At 40.8% G+C, this 22,093-nt stretch overlaps 1 protein-coding gene across 2 annotated transcripts in view; it reads right to left on the bottom strand.

Moving 5' to 3' along the window:
• Positions 1-349: 349 nt before the first annotated feature.
• Positions 350-22,093, bottom strand: part of LOC311493229 (dual specificity testis-specific protein kinase 1) — a 32,304-nt gene continuing 10,560 nt past the window's right edge. For both annotated transcript variants that reach the window (XM_084551789.1, XM_084551790.1), the window contains 8 exons: positions 18,130-18,323; positions 17,290-17,411; positions 13,464-13,512; positions 10,542-10,691; positions 3,468-3,641; positions 3,054-3,137; positions 2,835-2,921; positions 350-1,723 (listed from right to left, as the gene is read on the bottom strand). In XM_084551789.1, coding sequence (XP_084407915.1) covers positions 1,619-1,723; positions 2,835-2,921; positions 3,054-3,137; positions 3,468-3,641; positions 10,542-10,691; positions 13,464-13,512; positions 17,290-17,411; positions 18,130-18,323 — 965 coding nt within the window. In that variant the 3' untranslated portion in view covers positions 350-1,618. The remainder of the gene's footprint in view (positions 1,724-2,834; positions 2,922-3,053; positions 3,138-3,467; positions 3,642-10,541; positions 10,692-13,463; positions 13,513-17,289; positions 17,412-18,129; positions 18,324-22,093) is intronic.

The raw sequence follows: 22,093 nt of genomic DNA, 5'->3' as shown, positions 1-22,093 counted from the left end.
TCTAGATATACTGGCGACTGTCCAGAGTGTACCTCACCTCTCGCCTGATGACAGCTGGGATAGGCTCCAGCTGTGAGACTGTGAGAGTTGGGAAAAAAAATAAGTACAGTGTATAATCCAGCATTTCTTTGTAACTGATGCAGGTAGATGAGCGAATACTTTTGGCAGGATAGTGTATATGTTCGTGACCTATACTGACCAACCACCAGGGGGCGATCAAGATGATTTGGCTTCAGCTCTCCTCACAGTCATGGCTGCTTATAGATGGAGGTCTGTTTGAGCTCATGTAAATACAAAGCTAGATATACCAGTAAAAAAAAAAGAGAAAGTCTCAAAATACACAGGCATTTATACAAACTTTATTTTTCTTTTTATTCAAGCAGGACAAATGAAAAAATGTTTGCATTCGTTTTCCATGATGGAATGTGAAAAAATGAAACATGGAGTTCTGAATGCAGACTGATATATATATATTATACCCTTCAGTCTCCTGTATGGGGAAAAATAAAGTTATAGATTATTAAAAAAAAGAAAAAAAAGAAAAGCCAAATGCGTAAATTTATTATAACGAACACCGAATGCCTTTTGTAGTTTAGCTGCCTGAAAATGTTCTATGATACCACACACAAAACTAGAATGTAGTAAATTCATAAAAGTGGACCCTTTCAATCCCCACGAAACTGTGGCAGTTTTTTTTTAAAAAAGAATGAGCACAAATAGAAAAGCTTAAATATTTACAGGCACACGTTTAGCTCAAAGTAGCTCCAGAAAAATAACAACAAATAATATGACAAAGCAAAAACAGATGTGGACTAAACTATCACTATTCTGTGGTTTGACTGTCACGAAATGAGCATAATCCATTTAAGTCTTCATGGCTGCAAAGTCCGGATGCTAAATAAAATGAAAGTCCTAAATTATCTTATCTTTTAAAGTTTCCAGTATTATTAAATGAAAGAAAACGACGTTCCATGGAAGTAATGAATTGCTTAAACTTATAACGACATGAGAATTAATTCTTGACTATCAACCGTCGCCCTGAATCCAACTCTTCCAAGAAAGCCAAATGTAAAATGGCATGTCTGCGGCTGCTCTGCTTTCTGAAGTCGTTCACTTCCAATCTTGCAATCACTTTGTGGAAGCCTCAGTGGAGAGCAGAGTGTTCTTGCTGAGTCAAATAATGCTTTTTCCAGCCGGAGGAGACTATACGTCTGACAAATGAAGAAGGGATGCGGGGAGTGGATAGAAGATAACAATAACATCAACAGACCTGATGATCTGTGTCGTTGGTTACGACAAACCGCTCACAAAGAATAGAAAGAGCTGACCGGAGAGGCTGAGACCTTTTTAGTCACAAACAACCCTAAAAATGTAACTACTAATAATCTCCAGGAGAAGTCGGGAGAGTTTTCCACCACCCTCTGAAAATTTAGTACTGTACATCTGCAGCACCTCAGGAAAGACAAGTTTAGTCACGGGCGTGTATTGTGTGGAGGAGCAGAGGAGATTCCGCAGAAATGTCCAGGTGTGTGTTTGTGTTGTCCAGGTTCTCGTCCGGGCCTATAATAATCCCAGCGCTTTCGGTCCTGATTAGAGACGGAGCTTCCAGAAGCACCGCTCAGCTCGTGGTCAGGTCAGATTTTGCAGCCAGCTCCAGGATCTCTCCTACCTCTCCCAGTTCATCCAGTAGCTCTGTGAACGCTGGCCGTCGGAAGGACTCCAGCTTAGATTTGGAGACAGGAAAGGGAATCAGTCAGCGTGATTTACGTCTAGTACATGGAATTTACATGGAGTGCTCTAGACATGGCATACAGCAACATGACTTTATTAATATAGATACAGATTAATATAGATACACTAGGTGGTATATAACTCTTTTGTGCAATATTCATACATCCCATCTGTATGGCTGCAAAATTAAAAAATAACAAAAAAGTAATATATTCTAAGGTTTTTCTTTGTCCATACCTATAACACAAATGTGGGAAAAAAATTTAAAATTGTGTGAAAATTGCATCTTTTTTTCCGTAAAAAAACAAAAATTCAGGTTGTTCATGAAATGTTTTGTAAAAGGATAATTCATTATATTTTCATAATGTGCTTCTTTGCACTAAAACAAAGAGGAAAATTCGGGTTGCTGCAGGTGATTTGTAGGTGATTATGCTAGTATGTTACTGGTGCGGCCCTCTTGAGATCAAACTGAGCTGTATGTGGTAGGTGAACTAAAATGAGTTTGACACCCCAGATCTAAGGGATAGGCGGTAATAAATATTACTGTTATAATGTACGATATGTGCCATTAAATAAATAAAAATATAAATAAAATATATTTGCAGATAACTTAACATACATCATCTTTCAGATCTTGCAGGACACAACTGCTGTATTAGTGTTACTGCCTGCCTAACCATAAATCTGTTGCCTTATCAGCCGTAATGATCAGCTGATAATTTCATCTTGTAAATTGAGCACAAAAGAGTGTAGATTTAAATGATCAAAAGTGAACGTCATCACAATTTTTTTCAGAAAAAGTATAGAATATACACTTTAATAATATACTGCTTACTGGAAAATACTTTCTTCAAAAATGTGCTTGACAGGTAAATCCCATTCAAGAGGATCTTAAAATAAAGTTCCTTAGCTTCTGGTGTGACTTGAATCTTCACATAGTTGCACCTAATCTCTTTTTCAATGTGTTATTTCAAGAAAACTGACAAACCAGTGTTCGGTTATGTGAATGCGTACATGATTGTGTGTGTGAATGTGAATTACATAACTGACTTAAAGTATATAACTATCTAAAAAGCTGCCTTTTTAGTGAGAACGGGACCTACCATACAGCAGCTGGCTGCTAACTCGAGGAGGCGCTGAGGGCAGTCGTTTACCAGCTCTCTGAAAGCACTCACATCCAGCCCGTAGTCCTGAAATGCATTTACATCACGTCATGTTCAAACCTTTGTTAAACGCGCTAAAAAGTGAACATTTGTGTGGTTTGTCACAGCTTGGTGAGTGTCATCAGAACACGCTGCTGGGATGTCAATGACTGGATCTACCTGGGTTCTGGGGAGGATCTCTGGGTCAGCAGGGATCCTGGCTAGGATTTCACACAGCACGATACCAAAGGAGAAAACATCCACCTGGAAACAGTGGGACAGCAGGAAAAGCCCTTAGACATGCGCTCAGAAACAACAGATCATTAAAAAATGTTCTTTTAGAGAATAATATATGTAATTTTCATTCATATTCAGTCCTAGAGTCAATCTTTGTGACAATATTCAGCTTTACTTTGTCTTATTGAGACAGCGCCAGGTCCTCTTGTTTCAAAAACATAACCTCTAACTGATTTTTACAAGTATGTTATTTGCCAAAATATAGAAGTAGAAGTACATTTGACTTACTGCCTGACTGTTACTGTGGACGTGTATGCAACAAATAATGTCAACATAATATAACAGTTAAGACAATACCTTGCGGTCGTATGGCTCTCCTCTGAGCATCTCGGGGGCCATCCAGAAGGCAGAGCCCACCAGCGACAGCTTCCTGCCAGGGTCTTTCACTGGCTGCTCCACCACTTCCCTGGCCAGGCCAAAGTCCGTCACCAGGGCCTCCCGACCCCGAGACGTCACCCGGATCAGACAGTTCTGGAGAGACACCATTAGAATAAAGGGGCTGCAATGTAATAGTTCGCCAGCAGAGGGCAGTGTAAGGCTGCGAGGCTGTAATTTCAAGAAGCATCAACAGTCCCCCATTTTTTTTTTGTAAAGAAAGGTCTTTGTATGTGCTTCTGTTCTGTATGCACGTGTTTCCTGGAACAACTACCAGACAAACAGTCTCTGTACTCGTCAATAAACTCAATAGGATCTGCTGTCAGCACCTTTCCAGCACAATAAATAATTCACCTGGACCACATGTGAAGAGCCCAGTAGGCAACAAAGACTCAGTGTGACTGGCTGCCTGCCTGTAGGGTATGGAGTAGCCTCTGTCACAGTGAGCGGCAGGCCCAGAACTTACTTTTAATAAAGAAGAACCCAGGTTTGACCGAGTTAACAGAGCAAGTGGCGTGATGAGAGGCAGGAAGTGGGAGAGCTGCTCAGAGCTGTAGTTGCGTAACAACAGTGGGTAGCTCTAAGTGTCTGAAATGTATAGGTGTGATGTTGATGTATGTGTGTAAATCTATGTGCTTCTGTTCGTGTGTATGAATGCGAGTGTGGCTGTGTGTGTGTGTGTGTGTGTGTGTGGAAGTGACGTCTTAGCCATCTGTCTCTCATTGCACAAGCAGCCTTTTTTCCTTCCAGTAGCCTGTCATTACGAGGCTCTCCTGGGAGAAAACTCCAGTCCCAAACCCCAGCTCTAAATTTAGCTGCAACCCCTCACCTCTGTGCCAAGAAAAGCAACAGTTTGGAGAACAAAAAAGGATACAAGGAGGAAAAAAAAGAGGCTTTAATAGAAAAAGGGGCCCAAGCTTTTCCATGAGCTGTAACTTTGATTATCTTCCCGTCTTGTAACTTAACTAACTCCTGTCAAACCTTCTATTACAAAACTGCGTCACCACTTATATAACATGACAGCTTCTGGTACAAGGAATCCCGAAAATGACATAAAACGCCCAAACCCAGACATTTGGGAACTGTTCATCCGCCTAAAAATAATAAGTGAAACTGCCCAATGTAGCACAGCCGCTAAAAGAGAAGATCTGCCAGCTTTCCAACCTCACAACCTTTGCACCAATCACAATGAACTTTGATCGGCCCCCTCTCCATTAGTTAAAAGTTTACCACAGAGTAAAATTAACTCCACATTAAGGGACGTTACACTCACAGGACAAGCTTGGTGTTATCTGGTGTTATCTGGTGTTATCTGACGTGGCTAGTGTAAGTGAATGAGGGACTATTAAGCCACTGCTATGTTCACTGTTCAATGTGCGCGCATTATATTATATAAATATTATATTATACACTGCCTGTCCAAAAAAACTAAGAAAATAGATACGAGCCTCCTATTGGATAATTACTGCATGGGGGATTATCTTTCAGCTGACAACAAGTTCTTTAACCCCAACTGATGAAATGAATAGCTTCTCATTTCTTAAACAACCATGTCTAAAGACACATCCTGTGGTCGTGGAAAAGATGTTAGTCTGTTTGAGAAGGGTCAAATCATTGGCATGCATCAAGCAGAGAAAACATCTAAGGAGATTGAAGAAACTACTAAAATTGGGTTAAGAACTGTCCAACGCATTATTAAAAACTGGAACGATAGTGAGGAACCATCGTCTTTGACGAAGAAATGTGGTCAGAAAAAAATCCTGATTGATGGTGATCTGTGATCACTTAAACGTTTGGTGAAATCAAACAGAAGAAAAACAACAGTAGAACTCAGGGCTATGTTTAATACTGAAAGTAAGAGCATTTCCACATGTACAATGTGAAGGGGAACTCAAGGGATTGGGACTGAACAGTATAGCGTAGCCTTAAGAAAACAATTAAGAGTGATGGGGGCATCAGGGTAAGCAGAGAGGCAGATGAAGTGATGCACCCATCATGCCTAGTGCCTACTGTACAAGCCTGTAGAGGCAGTGCTATGATCTGGGGTTGCTGCAATTATTGCTCAGGTCTGGGTTCGGCAACATTATGTGCCCAAAGAATGAGGTCAGCTGACTATCTGAATATACTGAATGACCAGGTTATTCTATTAATGGATTGTTTCTTCCCTGATGGCATGGATTTCAGGATTCATGGGGCTCAAATTGTGAAAGAGTGGTTCAGGGAGCATGAGACATCATTTTTTACACATGGATTGGTCACCACAGAGTCCATACCTTAACCCCAATGAGAATCTTTGGGATGTGCTGGAGAAGGCTTTGCACAGTGGTCAGACTCTCCCACCATCAATACAAGATCTTGGTGAAAAATGAATGCAGCACTGGATGGAAAGAAATCTGGTGACATTGCAGAAGCTTAACGAAACAATGCCACAACGAATGCATGCTGCAATCAAAGCTAAAGGTGGTCCAACAAAATATATAAAAGTATAGTATATTAGCCAAACTAACGGTCACATGCAATCTTGTGTACCACTGCATGGCTCCATGTTTAAGTTATAATTGTTTGTTATGTAACTAAGCATGCAGCTCGCATGTAGCCATCAGTATGAATACGCTGCTCTTATTTTACAACCAGTAGAGGCCAATGCTACATTTTTTCATTGATACAGAACCGCCGAGTCACCAAAATAAGTGTACATCAAGTCAAACCGTGGTGGTGGAAGATCAGTGTTGTGGACTTAAGACATCACGCTTCAAGTATGTTAAGGTTATGTTTGAAGAAAAGTTAAATAGAGGAAGATCTGTTAATAATTTAGGGGTTGACCACTAAATGGTTGCTGTCCTACTCAACCACTAGCTTTGTAGGATTAACCGACTACTCCGAAAATAGTAGCTAGATTAATTGGGGGAAAAAAGGTCAGCTGAATTTCCAGCCTCACGACAATAAGACTGCACTCTGCCTCTTTTTTTATTTTGGCAATTACAGTCCTCCATAGATTATTGACTTGGGTTTTTATCTATAAAGTAATAAAAAAAAATTCCTGCAGGATATGGAGAGATGATCCTGTGAGTAACACAGCCTGCCTATTCATAAACTACACTGACTTCACAACACTAAATGTGACTGTGAAGTAAACTGAATAAAAGCCAGTCCTGTCCATTTACTTTGAATTTTTCAGACCTCTCTGCTCGCTCAGGTGTAACAACTAGTGTTCAGGACAAGCTTCCCTGATTGGGGAATCACTGCTATAAGCTCTGGAGGAGCCCAGCCCTGTGTTTATGTTTGACAATGAAAGCTAAAGGAAATATTGAACTGGTTTAGCTGTGTGATCCATTTTTGTGCATTATCTGTTAATAATATTGTAATCACTTCCAGAATTGACTACTGCAACAGCATCCTCTATGGCACACCATCCAAAACTTTAAATAAACTTCAGTACATCCAAAATTCTGCTGCACGTCTGCTCACCCACACCCGCTCCCGTGATCACATCACTCCTGTCCTCCAGAAACTCCACTGGCTCCCAGTTCCACAGCGTATTCAGTTCATAATCCTCCTCCTCACACACAAAGCCCTCCATAACCAGGCCCCTTCCTATTTCACTGACCTGCTCCGTCGCCACAATCCATCCCGCAGCCTCCGTTCATGTGACGCAAACCTCCTTACTCCACCACTCAAGACCAAGTATTGAACCTGAGGCGACAGAGCCTTCTCTGCAGCTGCCCCCTCCCTCTGGAACTCTCTCCCCAAACACATCCGCGACTGTACCGACCTTCCTACCTTCAAATCTCTGACAAAAACACACCTTTTTAAAATTGCTTTTAATGTTTAGCTCAGTTTATTGTGTTTTTGATGTTATATTTCACATTGTTTGCTAATTTGATGTTCTTTTTATGTAAAGTGTCTTTGAGTATCTTGAAAAGCGCTTTTAAATAAAATGTATTATTATTATTATTATTATTTAATCATTATGGATTAACATTATACTCGGATCAATTAGGAGCCAGAGCGTGACGTAAATCCACCACGGCATGCATGCGTGAACAAAGAGAACTGGGATGGAGCCAAATGAGTAGCTTCAGGGTGACGTGCAGTGGTCAGGAGCCCCTTTTCTCACACAACTCCAGCGTGCATGTGAGCACCAACAAGTTATGTGTGCAGCAACAGCACTTAGTTACCAGCACTCTATTTGCATGACAATAGTGGCTGTCATGTAGTCCCCTTTGCATTACTGAATGCTTCTTCTGGGAAACCTGGCAACCAGAGGAGAGACAACACCTAAACACACATCCAGACTTTAGTTTATAGATGAGGACCTTCAGGGCCTCAAGCCACAGGATTGTTACACAGAATAGATCTCTTGGCTGGTAAAATCAATGTGTAAATGACGCAGTAAGGATCTGGTAGTTTTGATAGAAATAAGTAAACATTAAAAAGTTTCAGCTGGGCTAAAAAGAGTTAAATACAGACTGATCAATAAAAAAGAATCGTGTTCTTTGATCGACTTCAGTTAGAGCATCGACTGCCATGCTCTTAAATATAATGTAGAGCATAATTACTTTGCTAACTGCATTATGGATCCCCTTGTACATTTTTAATAACTTGCCTATTGTTACAAAGTGGCATTTCAAAACAGTCAATACTGTGTTTGCTTTCAGCCAGACCCACTTAACTGATTAATGTAAATCATATATAATTGCATATATATGGCATATTTTCAGTGGCGGTGCTGTCCCAGGCCAAAGTCCAGTCCAGTAACTATTAAACTTACACAAGCATAGGTATGTCTGTATGCACTTCCAGTCAAAAACCATCAAGCGCTACGACAAAACTAGCTCACATGAGGACTGCCCCAGGAAAGGCCAAGAGTCACCTCTGCTGCTGAGGATAAGTTCATCTGAGTCACAAACCTCAGAAATCGCAAGTTAACAGCACCTCACATTAGAGCCCAGATCAATGCCACACAGAGTTCTAGTAGCAGATGCATCTCTACATCAACTGCTCAGAGGAGACTGCACCAATCAGGCCTTTATGGTCAAATAGCTGCTAGAAAACCACTAGTAAGGAAAAGCAACGAGCAGAAGAGATTTGTTTGGGCCAAGAAATGGACAAGGAATGGACATTAGATCAGTGGAAATCTGTGCTTTGGTCTAATGAGTCCAAATTTGAGATATTTGGTTCCAACTGCTGTGTCTTTGTGCAATGCAGAAAAGGTGAACGGATGGTCTCTACATGCATGGTTCCAACCGTGAAGCATGGAGGAGGAGGTGTGATGGTGTGGGGGTCCTTTGCTGGTGACACTGCTGGGGATTTATTCAGAATTGAAGGCACAGCATGGCTACCACAGCATCCTGCAGTGACATGCTTTCCCATCCGGTTTGTGTTTAGTTGCACCATCATTTATTTTTCAACAGGATAATGACCCCAATGGATGTGTAAGAGCTATTTGACCAAGAAGGAGAGTGATGGAGTGCTGCGCCAGATGACCTGGCCTCCACAGTCACCTGACCTAAACCCAATCGAGATAGTTTGGGATGAGATGGACCGCAGGGTGAAGGCACAAGGGCCAACAAGTGCTCAGCATCTCGGGGAAATCCTTCAAGACTGTTGAAAAACCATTTCAGGTGACTACCTCATGAAGCTCATTGAGAGAATGCCAAGACTGTGCAAAGCAGTAATCGAAGCAAAGGGTGGCTATTTAGAAGAATCTAAAATATGAATCATATTTAGAGTTATTTCACACTTTTTTTGTTTACTACATAATTCCTTATGTGTTGATTCATAGTTCTGATGCCTTCAGTGAGAATCTACAATGTAAAGAATCATGAAAATAAAGAAAAAACATTAACCCCTTGACGCCTAGTGTCGCGAATTCACGATGCACTGTTTCCGCTCAGACTGCAGCCGAAATAACGCATGTAATACTCCAATGTCGGTTTGTGCACATTCAAAAAATTCCTAAGAACCTTTTGCAAGCACTAGTTTCTCGTAGGACCGGTCGGAGTGGTAAGCAAAAACACAAATAATTCATTTCTTTATATAATTGAAAAATCAATTCAGGCGTTAAGGGGTTAAATGAGAGGGTGTGTCCAGACTTTTGACTGGTAGTGTATATATAAAATGATGCATTTTTTCTAAACCAATTAGTTGTAAATCAGGTTACGTCAACAGATCTCTTTCACAAAACTACGCACTACCGATTTTTATATATTTGTGTTGTTTTTGGGTGGATGACATTGCATTCATTCTTTTATGTTTGTGTGTGTATTATCGTTACAATTACCATCTCTTTGTACACACTATGCTGCTAAACTGCTGGCAATTAGTCAGTCTGTCACCCATACTTAGTCTGCTTATTAGTCGGCTTATGGCTCTCTGTTGTCGTGTGTAGAGTTTTTGTAAGCGCATTTGTCTTCCAAATAGTTTTGTACTGTCTGTATTGTACTGTTTGTCTCTGTACTGTCTGCACTGTTTGTACTGTCTGTGTAAGCTTGCACGCACACTTTAGGCTTAGTCCACTGTCTTGTTCTTAATCCTGCGTCTTCATGTAGCTTCATGGGGGAATGTCCTCTCAACTCACTATGTACTGTAGCTGCTATATATGGTTGAAATGACAATAAAAAAAACCTCTTGACCCTAAATTAAATGAACTTTTAACGGCAGTGTGCTTTCAAAAAATAGTAGATAGATCAATCAAATAAGGTTCAGGTTCTTTCCACATCCAATAATGATTACAAAATCCTTAAAAACATAGCAGATTCTTTTTGTTTGCTTTCTTATGCTAAACATTTTAATCCTTTTCTTAACTGCTTTTGAAATGTTTGTGGGCTGATGTCCTACAAAAGACAAATATCCACCATGATTTTTCATTCCTAAATCGTCCAGTTGTCCGGCAACAGCAGACGAATATAATCTAGAGTGCGTCTAGTGACAGCTGCTGATGAAGGACATGAAAATTGAATGCAGCCAAATATTGAGCCAGACCGATGGTCTCACCTTCGAGTTGAGGTCTCTGTGGTAAATGTTCTTGTAGTGCAGGTAGATCATTCCTCTGCTTATGTCGCAGGCCAGGTCCACCTTCTCTCTCCAGCACAGGGGAACCTCTTTTCTGGCCAGAAGTTCCTCCAGACAGCCACCATTTACGTACTGAAACATCCAGAAAATACCAGCTTATACACAGTAATAAAATAAAGCACTAATACTATAACATGAATAGTTGTTATATAATGTTATATATTAAGATGAAACAAGTTTCTTATGATAGCACAAAGAACAGTCGATTTCACAAGAAACTTTGGGTTAAATTACATAATCCCTGGTCCTTTTTCTACTTTGCTCAGTGTTTCACTATGGGTAATCACTTTGGGTGTGACCAACTACTGATTTGTGATACAGGGCCCCACCCTCTTGTACTTTCACAGTCAACAGACCCCTTCTTACTTATTCTTTGACTGTTTTTTTTCTGTGCCTATGTAGGAAGGGAAGTGCTGGTGAAACATCTCACCTCAAGAACCAGGGATTACATAATGTAGCCCAAAGTACTTTTTCTAACTTTGCTCTGTGTTTCACTATGGGCGATATAGCCTATTCCTGTATTGCATCAGCTCCCCACAACTGAGAACTGAACCAACCTGCAGTGAGACTATTAGACAGGGCTGCAAGCTCCTGCCTCCAAGACTGCATGAGACAACATGCAACATCCAGCCTGTCAAAGCGCACAAAAGTGTGAGGTGTGGCCCAACTCGCCTCAAATGCCCTGAACTGGCATTCCTCTGAACAAGGCCCACGATGAAGCCATGCCCCCTGTGGAATGGGCTCTCACTCCCAGAGGAGGTTGAGAGCCTTTATACCTATAAGCCAAAGATATGGCTTCCACAATCCAGTGCGACAGTCTCTGGCCCCTATGAGGAGCAGCCCAGGAAACAACTGACTCATCCTTCTGAATTCAGCCGTTCTCGCCATGTAATTCCCTAGCACCCACCCACAAACGCTGTATTAGATTGCAGGCATACTTTAGTGAGCAAACATGAAGGATGGATAGACAGAGCCTGTAAGTCACTCACCCGCTTGGCTGTGGTTAAAGGTCAAAAGCTATGCAGTCTTAATGCAGAGAAAGCTCATGTCCACTGCCTCAAGAGGCTCAGTAGGGTGGTGAGAAAGAGCATCCAACACCAATGATAAATCCCACAAGGGGACCAAGGCCTGGAAACTGGGAGCTTACAGTGAGCACCCCTCGTGAAATGACAAACGAGAAGGCGCTGGCCAACCGCTAGGTAGACCTTAAGTGTGCAAAAGGCACCAATGAACTCTGAAAAGCAACACTGTCTATCATTACACCACTCTTCAAAAATCTGCCACTTACTGCTGTAAACAGAGCAGGTGGAAGAGGCTCTGGCATTCTGAACGGTCTCAGTGACCTCTGGAAGCAGACCTGCAGCGTTCAAATTCCAGCTTTCACAGGCCCAGAGAGCCATGTTGTCAGGGTGTGGGTGGTAGATTTCTCCTTTCGCTTGGGATAGAAGGTCTCTACGAATGTAGAGAGCCTGGAGCCTATCCCAGCTTTCACTGGGCAAGAGGCAGGGTACACCCTGGACAGGCCTCCAGTCTATCGCAGGGCTAACACAGAGAGACAGACAACCATTCACACTTACATGCACACCTACAACCAATCTGAATCTTCGTTGGCCACACCGTTGAATTTTCATCGTTTCTGCAGTCTATATACCTGAGAAATTGTTGTCAACACTCAGGGATGGACTGCACATGTGCACCACCGTTTGCTTCAAACTGAGAGTGGACTCATGGTGTCGCACCAAAGTGACATCACCTCCTAAGCTCATAGAGAGTCGTCTCTGTTTGGTAACAGATCGATCTGAAAGTGTTTTCTCTTTTTTGTGTTTTTTGATATGGGAGAGCATTCTGACCTCGGCAAATTGTCTGGCTGCAGAAATGCAATTTTTAATTTTGTGTACCCCAATATAGAACATTGTGGCTGGTGACATTCTCCTTTACGGGGCGCCTGAGAACCGTTAAGTAGATGACCAAGCTAGCTTGGGCACTCTGAGAGAGCTTATTGTAGTTTCTCATGGGAAGCGAGAATGAATAAGGAGGGGTCTAGACTGTGATAGTACGAGGGGGTGGGGCCCCTATCACAGATCTGTAGTTGGTCACACCCAAGGCAATTTCCCGTAGTGAAACATCTTTAGAAAAAGAACTGTGTTTTTGATGTTGTTATACCATACACTCCCCTTGCCAGTCGTGACTTGCATTGTGAAAACTAATGCATTCTGATATAATAATCCTACACAAAATCCCAGCTTTAAGAAGGTTTCGGCATGACTGTTTTCATTTAGGAGGCTGTGGTTTTTCGAACTGTACTGTGTTGTACTGACAAGAAAAGGTCCTCTTTATTCATTTGTAAGTTAAAGAACTTTTTCTTCTCATTATGAGACCAAAGTATTCAGTTTACCACTTTGTCTCCTTTCTCATGGTGAGACAGCACGGGAGATTAGTATGTTTATAAAAAGACTCTTCCATATGGTGTTTAAACACATCACTGTCTAAAGAGACACTGTAGCCAAGATCACTCATAAAATTAAATAGAACATGATGTCTAGACATGTGGCAGGTTATTTAATTAAGACTGTGTGTTGATGGGATTTGATATCAGTGCGACTTGTCTTAAAGTGAGACTAGTGTGAAAAGGACATTTTTGATTAAATATATATATATATATAACATAGTGATCTGGTTACATAATACACACCTGACTCATCTCACTCCCCTTTCATTACCACTATCAATTCATATGACTGTAATCTGTTGTGTTTTCCATCCGCAGAACAGAGCCAGCGTGTGAGCATACATGGTATGACTCACAGGTGGCAAACAAAACAAAAATCAAAGGGTAGCACTCACCTCCAAGATGGGATAGAGTTTGTCTTCTTTCACACAGATTCCCAGATATCTAGAACAAGAGGAGTCTGCATTTGTCACTTGTTCATCTCTATTATAACTGAAGTAGGTGAAGCATTAAGTTATTTTTGGAAATCCCTCTGCGCCCTCTTTGGCGTCTTGGAGTCTTGGAAGGCGGTTTGTGGGCTTAACTGTCCTAATCAGCCACAATGAGGAGGTGTGGATAAAAGGGCATGGCTGAAAAGTCCTGAGAAAACACATGAAATAAACCCTTTATTTTTGGAACTCTCTCGTCTGCCTCCAAACGATGTCTCTCAAGCAGGGTTGTAACAATCTCCATAGGGTTTTGGGAGGGGTTTGGTCATTCTTTCAGAAATGTGTTTGTACCTGTACCTTGTACCTATCATCTTTTTTGATTCTGTGACACATGATAGATGGCCATCAATAAATAAACTTAATGTTAAAATGCTAATGAATTTATCCCAATTTAGTACAATTTAATGTGGCTGTACTTATGTATAAATGTAGTCTTACAACTTAGAGGTCATTCAATCAACTGGTTCCTACTGAGGACCTAAATCTTCACTTCTAACAAATATAAAAATTTCACATAAAAAACAGGCTCAGAGAGTCAGTAATTTCCTAAAGCAGCTGGTTAACATAGTTTTTACCAGAAGTTACTCAGGCTGGAAGAAATCATGTCTTTGTAAGGGACTATTTTCAGTAGTGAATGCATACACATTTGGTATTTGTAGCAGCACCCCAATGTACCAGGGACTGAGCCAAATTAAACTACATTGTGAATCCATGACAATGATCAGGAATACATTCAGCATTGGTTTTGGTGTGAATTTATTGACAAAAAAAAAAAAGAGTGGGTGTCTTCAGTTACAGGTTATATAATTTGAGTGATGTTATAAAATGCAAACTTTACTGTTGGATTTATCATCAGAAGACGCTGCAAGTGCATCAGAAAGTGTAGTAATTTTAAGAAAATCTACAGTGTATTTATACAAAGATGTCTGGAGATAGTTGGTGTTTTTTGCATGCTGCTCTTATTTATAGCCCAGTACCAATTTACATGTTTTTCTCTAATGCCATAGTTTTGTAGTGCCCTTCAGAACTGAGCTACAAGTGGCAGGTGTTGAAATATTTACCTAAGAAATCAGACACAACTCCTGTTACAACATGGTTAAGAGACTTATCAGATATTTATACCTGTACATTGCGAGCTAATAGAACAGTCCTGCCATTTGCTGTGATATTAACGGCCTGGTTTGCTTGTTTGCTCATGGGTTCCTGGATACATACATAATTACATAGTTACATAATTGTAACTCATTGTGTTTACTTGAGTCAAATGACTTGAACTTCAGACTTGAGTCACACATTTGATGTCTTTAGACTTGACAAAATCACAAAAGATTAGTCTTTTTGGACTTCAGCATCAGTGACTCATGACTTAAGTTGGGGGAACCTGCTTTCCTAGTTTTTCCGTACCACACGCTCTGTCTAAGCCATTATGATCTACTGAAAAAGGCAACTCCTCCTCAACTCATACTTTGATGTTCACCTAAAATAAGACCAAATTAGCGTAAAATCAAAAGGTAAAATAACGGTACTACTAAGACTGAGAATGAAGGATTTGCATTTTGGGATCTTGAAGAAGGTCTCCAGCACACCTGCGTCCAAGTGAGGAGTAAAACATTTCTGCACTGTAAATCAAACATTGAGTAGGCATTCTCAAAGCTGCCATCAGCAACAGCGTCAAACAAAAACAGCCCACGCTGAAATGGTTCCATTTTTATTGGCATGAGAGACCAATTACCGTATTCTCTTCAGAAGCTAATGGAGCTACAGCCTTGACCTGTTGGCTTGATTTTGTTCTGCTCTCTTCATTACATCAAATGACACTCTGGCTATTTATTCGAGACAGACAATACACTGCAAAAAAGTGTCCTCATCTATAACATCCTCTGCACTCAAAATAAAATGCCATTTTGGTGTTGGAAACATTGTTAGTTAATACAAGCAAGCAGTAGCTTTTGAGTATGGCTGCAACAGATGTTAGTGATACAACCAGTAAATCAAAACTGCCAAAATCCCAAAAGAAGAAAAAGTTGCACACTTACTACAATTGTAACCACTCTCAACTGAGCTGGTTGGTTGGTGGTTAGAGTCTGGGACTAGGCGGGAACTAGACAGAGACTTTCCATTAACGTTATGCTGTACTATAAAACTGGAAAGATTCTGAACTCATGTGAGGAATAGCATCATTGGGTAAAAGTTTGGAATGGGTTAATCATTCCAAACTATCATGTTAAACTATGTCACTATAATGTTTGAATAAAAGTTTATATGGGGAAGTTCTGTTTATTATGTATTGGTTAATCAGAGGATTAAGTAACAGTCGACAGATCAATCAATCGCTAAGTTACAAAGAATGATTCCGTGAGGTCTGATCATTACGAATGCTATAAAAGTTAAAGATTCTGGGGAAAATTACTGCAACAAATATCTTTTCCATGTGTATTCGGTATCAGCCTACACAGTGTGAGCAGGCTGGAGGCTGTTGTGTACCTGGTACTAACAGTATGAACTCCCACTGCTTTCGTCACCCCTGGCTGTACTGTAAGCAGATAAGCTGCACTCTGATAACCTCCATGCTGCGACCTTGCTAAATGGCTAAAATGAGATTGCTTAGACAAACATTATGTAGGCCTGGCTTCACACATTATGCAACTGCTGTAAGTGAAAGCGCCAATATCAAACGGCATCAAGGTCTGATTTCTTTTGTGTTGTCTGCAGCAGCACTGACCCTCAACTCTATCCTCCAGTCATGCGACCACACAACCAACTCTACTAAATGCACTCAGTGACATTGCACCTGCAGGTACAATGAGTTTTTCTGTAGCATTTTCGTTAAAATGTTCTGTTTGTGTTTTTGTTTTAATATAAACAGTGAATCAAATGACTACATGTCACTTTTTGTCTTCTGTTAGATTAGATCAGATACAACCATGATATTAAGTTACGCTTATGATACCCAGTTCTATGTCCAAAAATGGCAAGAGTAGTAGAAATTTTCAACTACGTAACAACAAATCAGAGGTTAGTATTTACTTTTGTATGGCCAGCAAACACGGCCTTTAACAACAAGTAACAGATGTTGTTCACTTCATTTATTTACAGCACGGGAACATTGACAAAATAAAAAATTTCCATTCTCCAGTAGAACATTATGCATGCTTTAATGCATGTTTCTTACGTATTTTGTTCTTATTTCCACAACTCCAGACTCTGCCTTACATCTATCACTTGTCTCCAATGCATCCCAAATGCTACAGCCATATAACAAAACTACAGTAAAAGAGACCAGATCACTTGTATATGCGCCTCACTATATTAGCTCTACTAGCTAGGTCAGAATTGATTTTAAGTTGTTTGTTAACAGGTTTCACTTCATTAGTACAATACTTGGTGTTGATGAGGAGAGGAGGGCAGCAACGCTTTGGTATTTTAAAGTAGCCTTTATTTTCAATATGTGGCCATTTTTGGAGAGACCATCTTTATCTGAAGGAGAAGGGTTTTATCTCAACAAATCCTTCTTTGCCGACTCTGATGTCAATAAACCTAACCCATAAATGCTGCTACCAAATTACAGACTGTTAAGCTGTGATGTGGAGAGAAAAGAGCGATGTGTGGGAGGGTGCAGAGTCTGTTGAGACAGAGAGAAGAGACTGCATGTGCTGGGAGGGGAATCCTCAAGCAGTCTTTAGGTAGTGTTTTTAGCCAAACCACAAGGCTTAAGTAAAAAGAGGGACATTACCTGACAATGTTGGGGTGGGAGAGTTTCTGCAGCAGGCTGATCTCTCGTACAATGCTGTCTTGGTCCACATCGTTTTTGTAGATCTTCACAACCATCACTTTCCGACTGGTGCTGTGAATCACCTGAAGGACAGAGGTGTCTGTTAGTGGAAGTATGGTAGTATGGATGGCTACAGCAGCTGACACAAAACAGAATAGAGCCATTATTCATTCATTCATTCATTCATCTTCTATACCTGCTTATTCCTGTTAAGGGTCGCGGGGGTCTGCTGGAGCCTATCCCAGCTGTCTCGAGTCATTATGATAAATTTAAAACCATAATATAACAGCGTCAAGGGCCAATGTGTCCAGAAAACTGACTCTATTTAGACAGTAATTAGCCACCATATGGTCAAACCAGATAAAGACTGTATAGCAGATAAACATTTGAATGTAATAAAGTGAGGAAGAGTTTTTTGAAGAAATAGATTGTACACAGGAACCCACAAGTTGATTAAACCAGAACAAAGGTCCAAAATCAGCAATCCCACTTAGCCCGGGCACAAAGCTTTGACTTCCCCAATCACTCACCCATCCTGTGGCCTCTTTCTAGCTCATTTCATCAGGGACAAAGCCTAAATGTATGAACATTTGCTCTTCCTAGCTCTGCTCCAGCACATTAGGAATTATGTAAGGTCTCAGCTGGGGGTGAGTATTGAGCCCCCACAGTCTCCAGAGCTGGTGGGCCAATCACGGAATTGTAAGAATGTTCCAATTAGTGGCTGTAACAAAGCAAGCTTTGACGGCAACTCACACGTAGGCCGGCACTGAGGCAAACTGTGGGGTGGAAACCATGAAATACCTTATAGACTTTGGAGAAGAAGCCGCTCCCGATTAGCTCAGCGGTGAAGTTTTCCCAGAACTCCAGTTTGCGGACAGCAGTGCGGAGCTTCTGCCAGCGGTCCACATGGTAGTATTTGTCTGAAGACTCACCATAAAGGGTAGGACTGGTGGGCTCTGAGGACACATCCATGTTACACATCTTGGAGATTTCCGCTGGAAAGACACAGACAAAGATTAGGGTGAAGCTGCCATAGCTTAATTCTTGTGCAGTTATATAATCACCAGTCAAGTTAGCATGCATGTCTTTGGACTGTGGGAGGAAGTCAGAGCACCCGGAGAAAACCCACAGAGGTGCAGGGAGAACATGCAGACTCTGCACAGAACCTTCTTGCTGTGGGCATCAGTGTTAACCACAACACCAGAGTGCTGTGTCCAACAAAAAGAAAAACATGCAGAGAAAAATCACTCAAGAAACCACAAGCAGAACTGAATGGCACCAGACCAAGCAGAGTCCTGTTGTATTGCTGTGGGTTTCCGGTCTGTATGTCAGTGGCTGCTTTTCTTCAATTGGAACTTAGTGAACCGCAACCTAGAACTTCTGAGAACTCTCTAATGTTTTTTTTTACAAAAAGAAAGGGATCAAAATGCAAGCCGTCGTAGAGAAGACCTACTTCGAACGTACATCATTAAGAAAGCGAGGGCAAGACAGCCGTTAAATTGCATTCTGTGTTGTCTCTATACTGCGGGCTGCCGGTCCACTGCTGTGAGCAATGGCCACCTTCTGCTTGAACTCCAAAGCAGGTAGAGGACAGTGGATAGCAGGAACTGAGATAACGCTTACAAGTTCAGCTTGTTGCATCACAATCATTGCAAAGAAGGAAAGTGACACTTTTTAAGTGCAATAATAATGATTAAAAAAATGTTGTCCTTTTGACCAACTAAATAACACATATCACTGGAGAGCTCTCTTCTTATGTCTTTTTAGTTCCAGCACATTTTGGATCAGATCCAAGTCTGCTCTGCCTTTTTTGACTTCTTTCTGAAATTATTTTGGACTGATTCAAAATCTTAGGTTGGGGAGATTCCTGTTGGGACGGGGTTGCCAAATGAAGAGAAATAGCTTAATTTTACTTTATAACATACATTGTGATTTGTAGTCTAATTCACTTGGGGAAAAAAAGGTTGTTTTTTTTAAATTTAGATGATAATGAGGTGAACATGTTTCAGATTTAATTCAGAACAAAACGTATTAATGTGACTGACTTTTATTCACTCCAGTTTAAGCTCTTGCTTCAAATAATCCAATGAATAAACTAAAGGCATTATAGTTTTGTCTAAATAATAAAGGCACTGGATCAGTGACAAGATGCACCATACTAAATTTACATATACTCAATATCTTCAGTAATATTTATGTGCACACTGGCCTAAAACATTTTAAAACACTTCCATTGTACACTGCTACCAAACTGATCACACCAACACAAAGGACTGTGTGACAACCAAAAGGCCAATTTATGCATTTAACTGTATGAAAGCGACCCTGGATGAAAGAGAAGCCCACAAAAGGTCCAATTTCACTCTCCCTCTTATTAGCTGCACAGATGAGGGAAAGTGTCTCCACTTTACACGGTGGAACAAAGACAATGAATAAGGCGAAGCTTAATATAGAGGCAGGGCCGATAACAGAGATGATCACTCAACACGAACACCGCCCAGAGCTGTCAAGGGAAATGTTTGTCTTCAAGAGAAGTAGGTGTATTTACTTTTTTTGACAGGAAATTACATGTTGTGATTAGGCGTAACTAAATAAAGTGGTAAATGCGCTGAAAGATTAATCCTCATGTTAAAAACTTGAGAAGTGTAAGTGGAATTTCTGATAAGGTCAGGATTCACTTAAATTTTCAGAAACGTTGGAAGTGAATGGTTAATGTATTGCAATCTGGTTGTATAGAGGATTCATTGTCGTTTTATAACATATATAAGGACAATACCGATATCCAATGGCCTCATCTTCACCTTCAGCCTTTTCATTTGCTATGTTAAGTTAGCTGGTCATTAGCATCTAGAAGCCACTGAGGTTAATAGTTAGCGAGCTAACAGTTGCCTAGCAGCAGCCTTTTCAGGACTTACGGTCAGTATTACCATTTGAACATCAAGCATTCTATGTTCGTGACCTCCCATGTCTGCAAGTGGCATGGGAGGTCATGTAACTGCAAGTTCACAAGTGTCACTTGAAGACCGCCTAAGTCCTTTATCAGGCTTCATCTGAACAGAACTTTTATATCTGCAGGATATTTAACTGAGCAAAAAAAATGAACTGAAACTTGAGACTGTCTGGTTCAGACACAATGATGGTTCACAATCAGCTGTGCACATTGTCTGAAATATACATACTTCACAGGCAAACGTCTCCACTGTCATATTTAGTATTAAGGGCTTAAATGATGTTGGTTCTTTGCAGACCACCAAAACAGCTCCAACAAGACCTGTGATGGTGCTATTTATGGCACCAAGATGTTAGCATTAGATTCATTTAGTACCGTGAGCTGCAAGTTGAAACAGAGTTGAAAAGATCCCTCAGACTCATTCTAAATGAATCCACCAATACCTTGTCACTGACTGATGATCTATTTCTCCCTGGACCTCTATTGGTAGGCATCACCAAAGCTGACTCAGCTGTCTAGCCTCAATGATCCCTTGGCAAAATCAATGGGAACTTTAAATCTGCCCACTTCTTTCAGATTTAACACACTGTGACACTACAGACTGATCTGTTATTGTCTAATGTCTAGGGAAATCACCAGCCTTTCACTTCCGATACATGTTGTTCCTTAATAAGAAAAGATAATCCTTTAATTTACCCTACATAGAGTGGGGTTTATAAACTTAGTGGACATCACAAGACACCACAGGATCCCAGTGAGGAGCAGCCCCCTCAAAAGACCTTCATTGATCCAGCTAAAAACTGCAGTAATTGCTTGTTTGTTTATTTTTTTGGCCACTTGGGACATTAGAAAAAACACATATCATCCTCTTTCAGTTTAATATGGTGAGCCATACTAATTGACAGTCCAGAGTGAGTATAATAATCGCTCAGATATGTTCACCGCCCACTTGCTAAATGTGTCTGCGTTATTTGGTGAGAGCAGGTACAATGACCTCGTCTCAGCTTTTTCACAGTTTCAGCTGGAACCGATGTAATATGAGGCGTGAGAGTGAACCCAAACCATAAATTATGGGCCAAAAAGCCGAAACTCGTTAGAAAGATCCATGAAGCGGGCAGGAGCTGCAGATTTAGGTGATGTAAAGTATTACGTTTAGTGAATACTTTCACTTTAGTTCTCATTGTTAGTTTTCTCGTTCTCTGTTAAATATTAGGTATAGTGTCTTTTGCCTTTGAAACGTCGCCAAACACAATACACTTCCCACAGAGAAGCTCATACTTTGTTCACAACTGGGGTACTCCTGACCTACTTTCAGCCACACAGGGATGCTGTGGAAACAGTGAAAGTCAGGTTTTGTTTTTTCCTACGACAGCAGCCCTGCTCGCCATCACAATGACGCCGGTGGAAAGCGCGCACTGACACGCTAACACAATTGGCAGGGTTCTGTCAATCAAGTCGGGGGAATCAACCCCAGCTATTCATGCTGCCTTTGTTCATTCGGCTTTGGACTAAACAATCAGTGCACTTTTCACTCTGAGGCTGTCAGACAGAAACGCTTACAGTGCTGTGCTTTCATCTAGCTGTCACTTTCTTTGTCTTCTTTTCTACTGCCTCCATCGGTCACATCTCCTTCTTTTCTGTCTTGATTGATTGCGTCTCAAACTTTCTTTACACCCTAATTTAGAAAGTAAACAACATCAGGCCATAAAACTTGCCAGCAAGTTTTTGGCTTTCGAATATGTGGAATAATTAATGGAATATGTAACATTTAACTTTTTTAGCATCATTGGGGAAACTAACTGAAATTTAACTGAA

Source organism: Chelon labrosus, assembly GCF_963514085.1.
Source record: "Chelon labrosus genome assembly, chromosome: 9".
In the NCBI taxonomy this organism is placed as follows: domain Eukaryota; kingdom Metazoa; phylum Chordata; class Actinopteri; order Mugiliformes; family Mugilidae; genus Chelon; species Chelon labrosus.
Note: the sequence above shows the minus strand (reverse complement) of the source record. Positions and strands in the feature narration are given on the sequence as shown.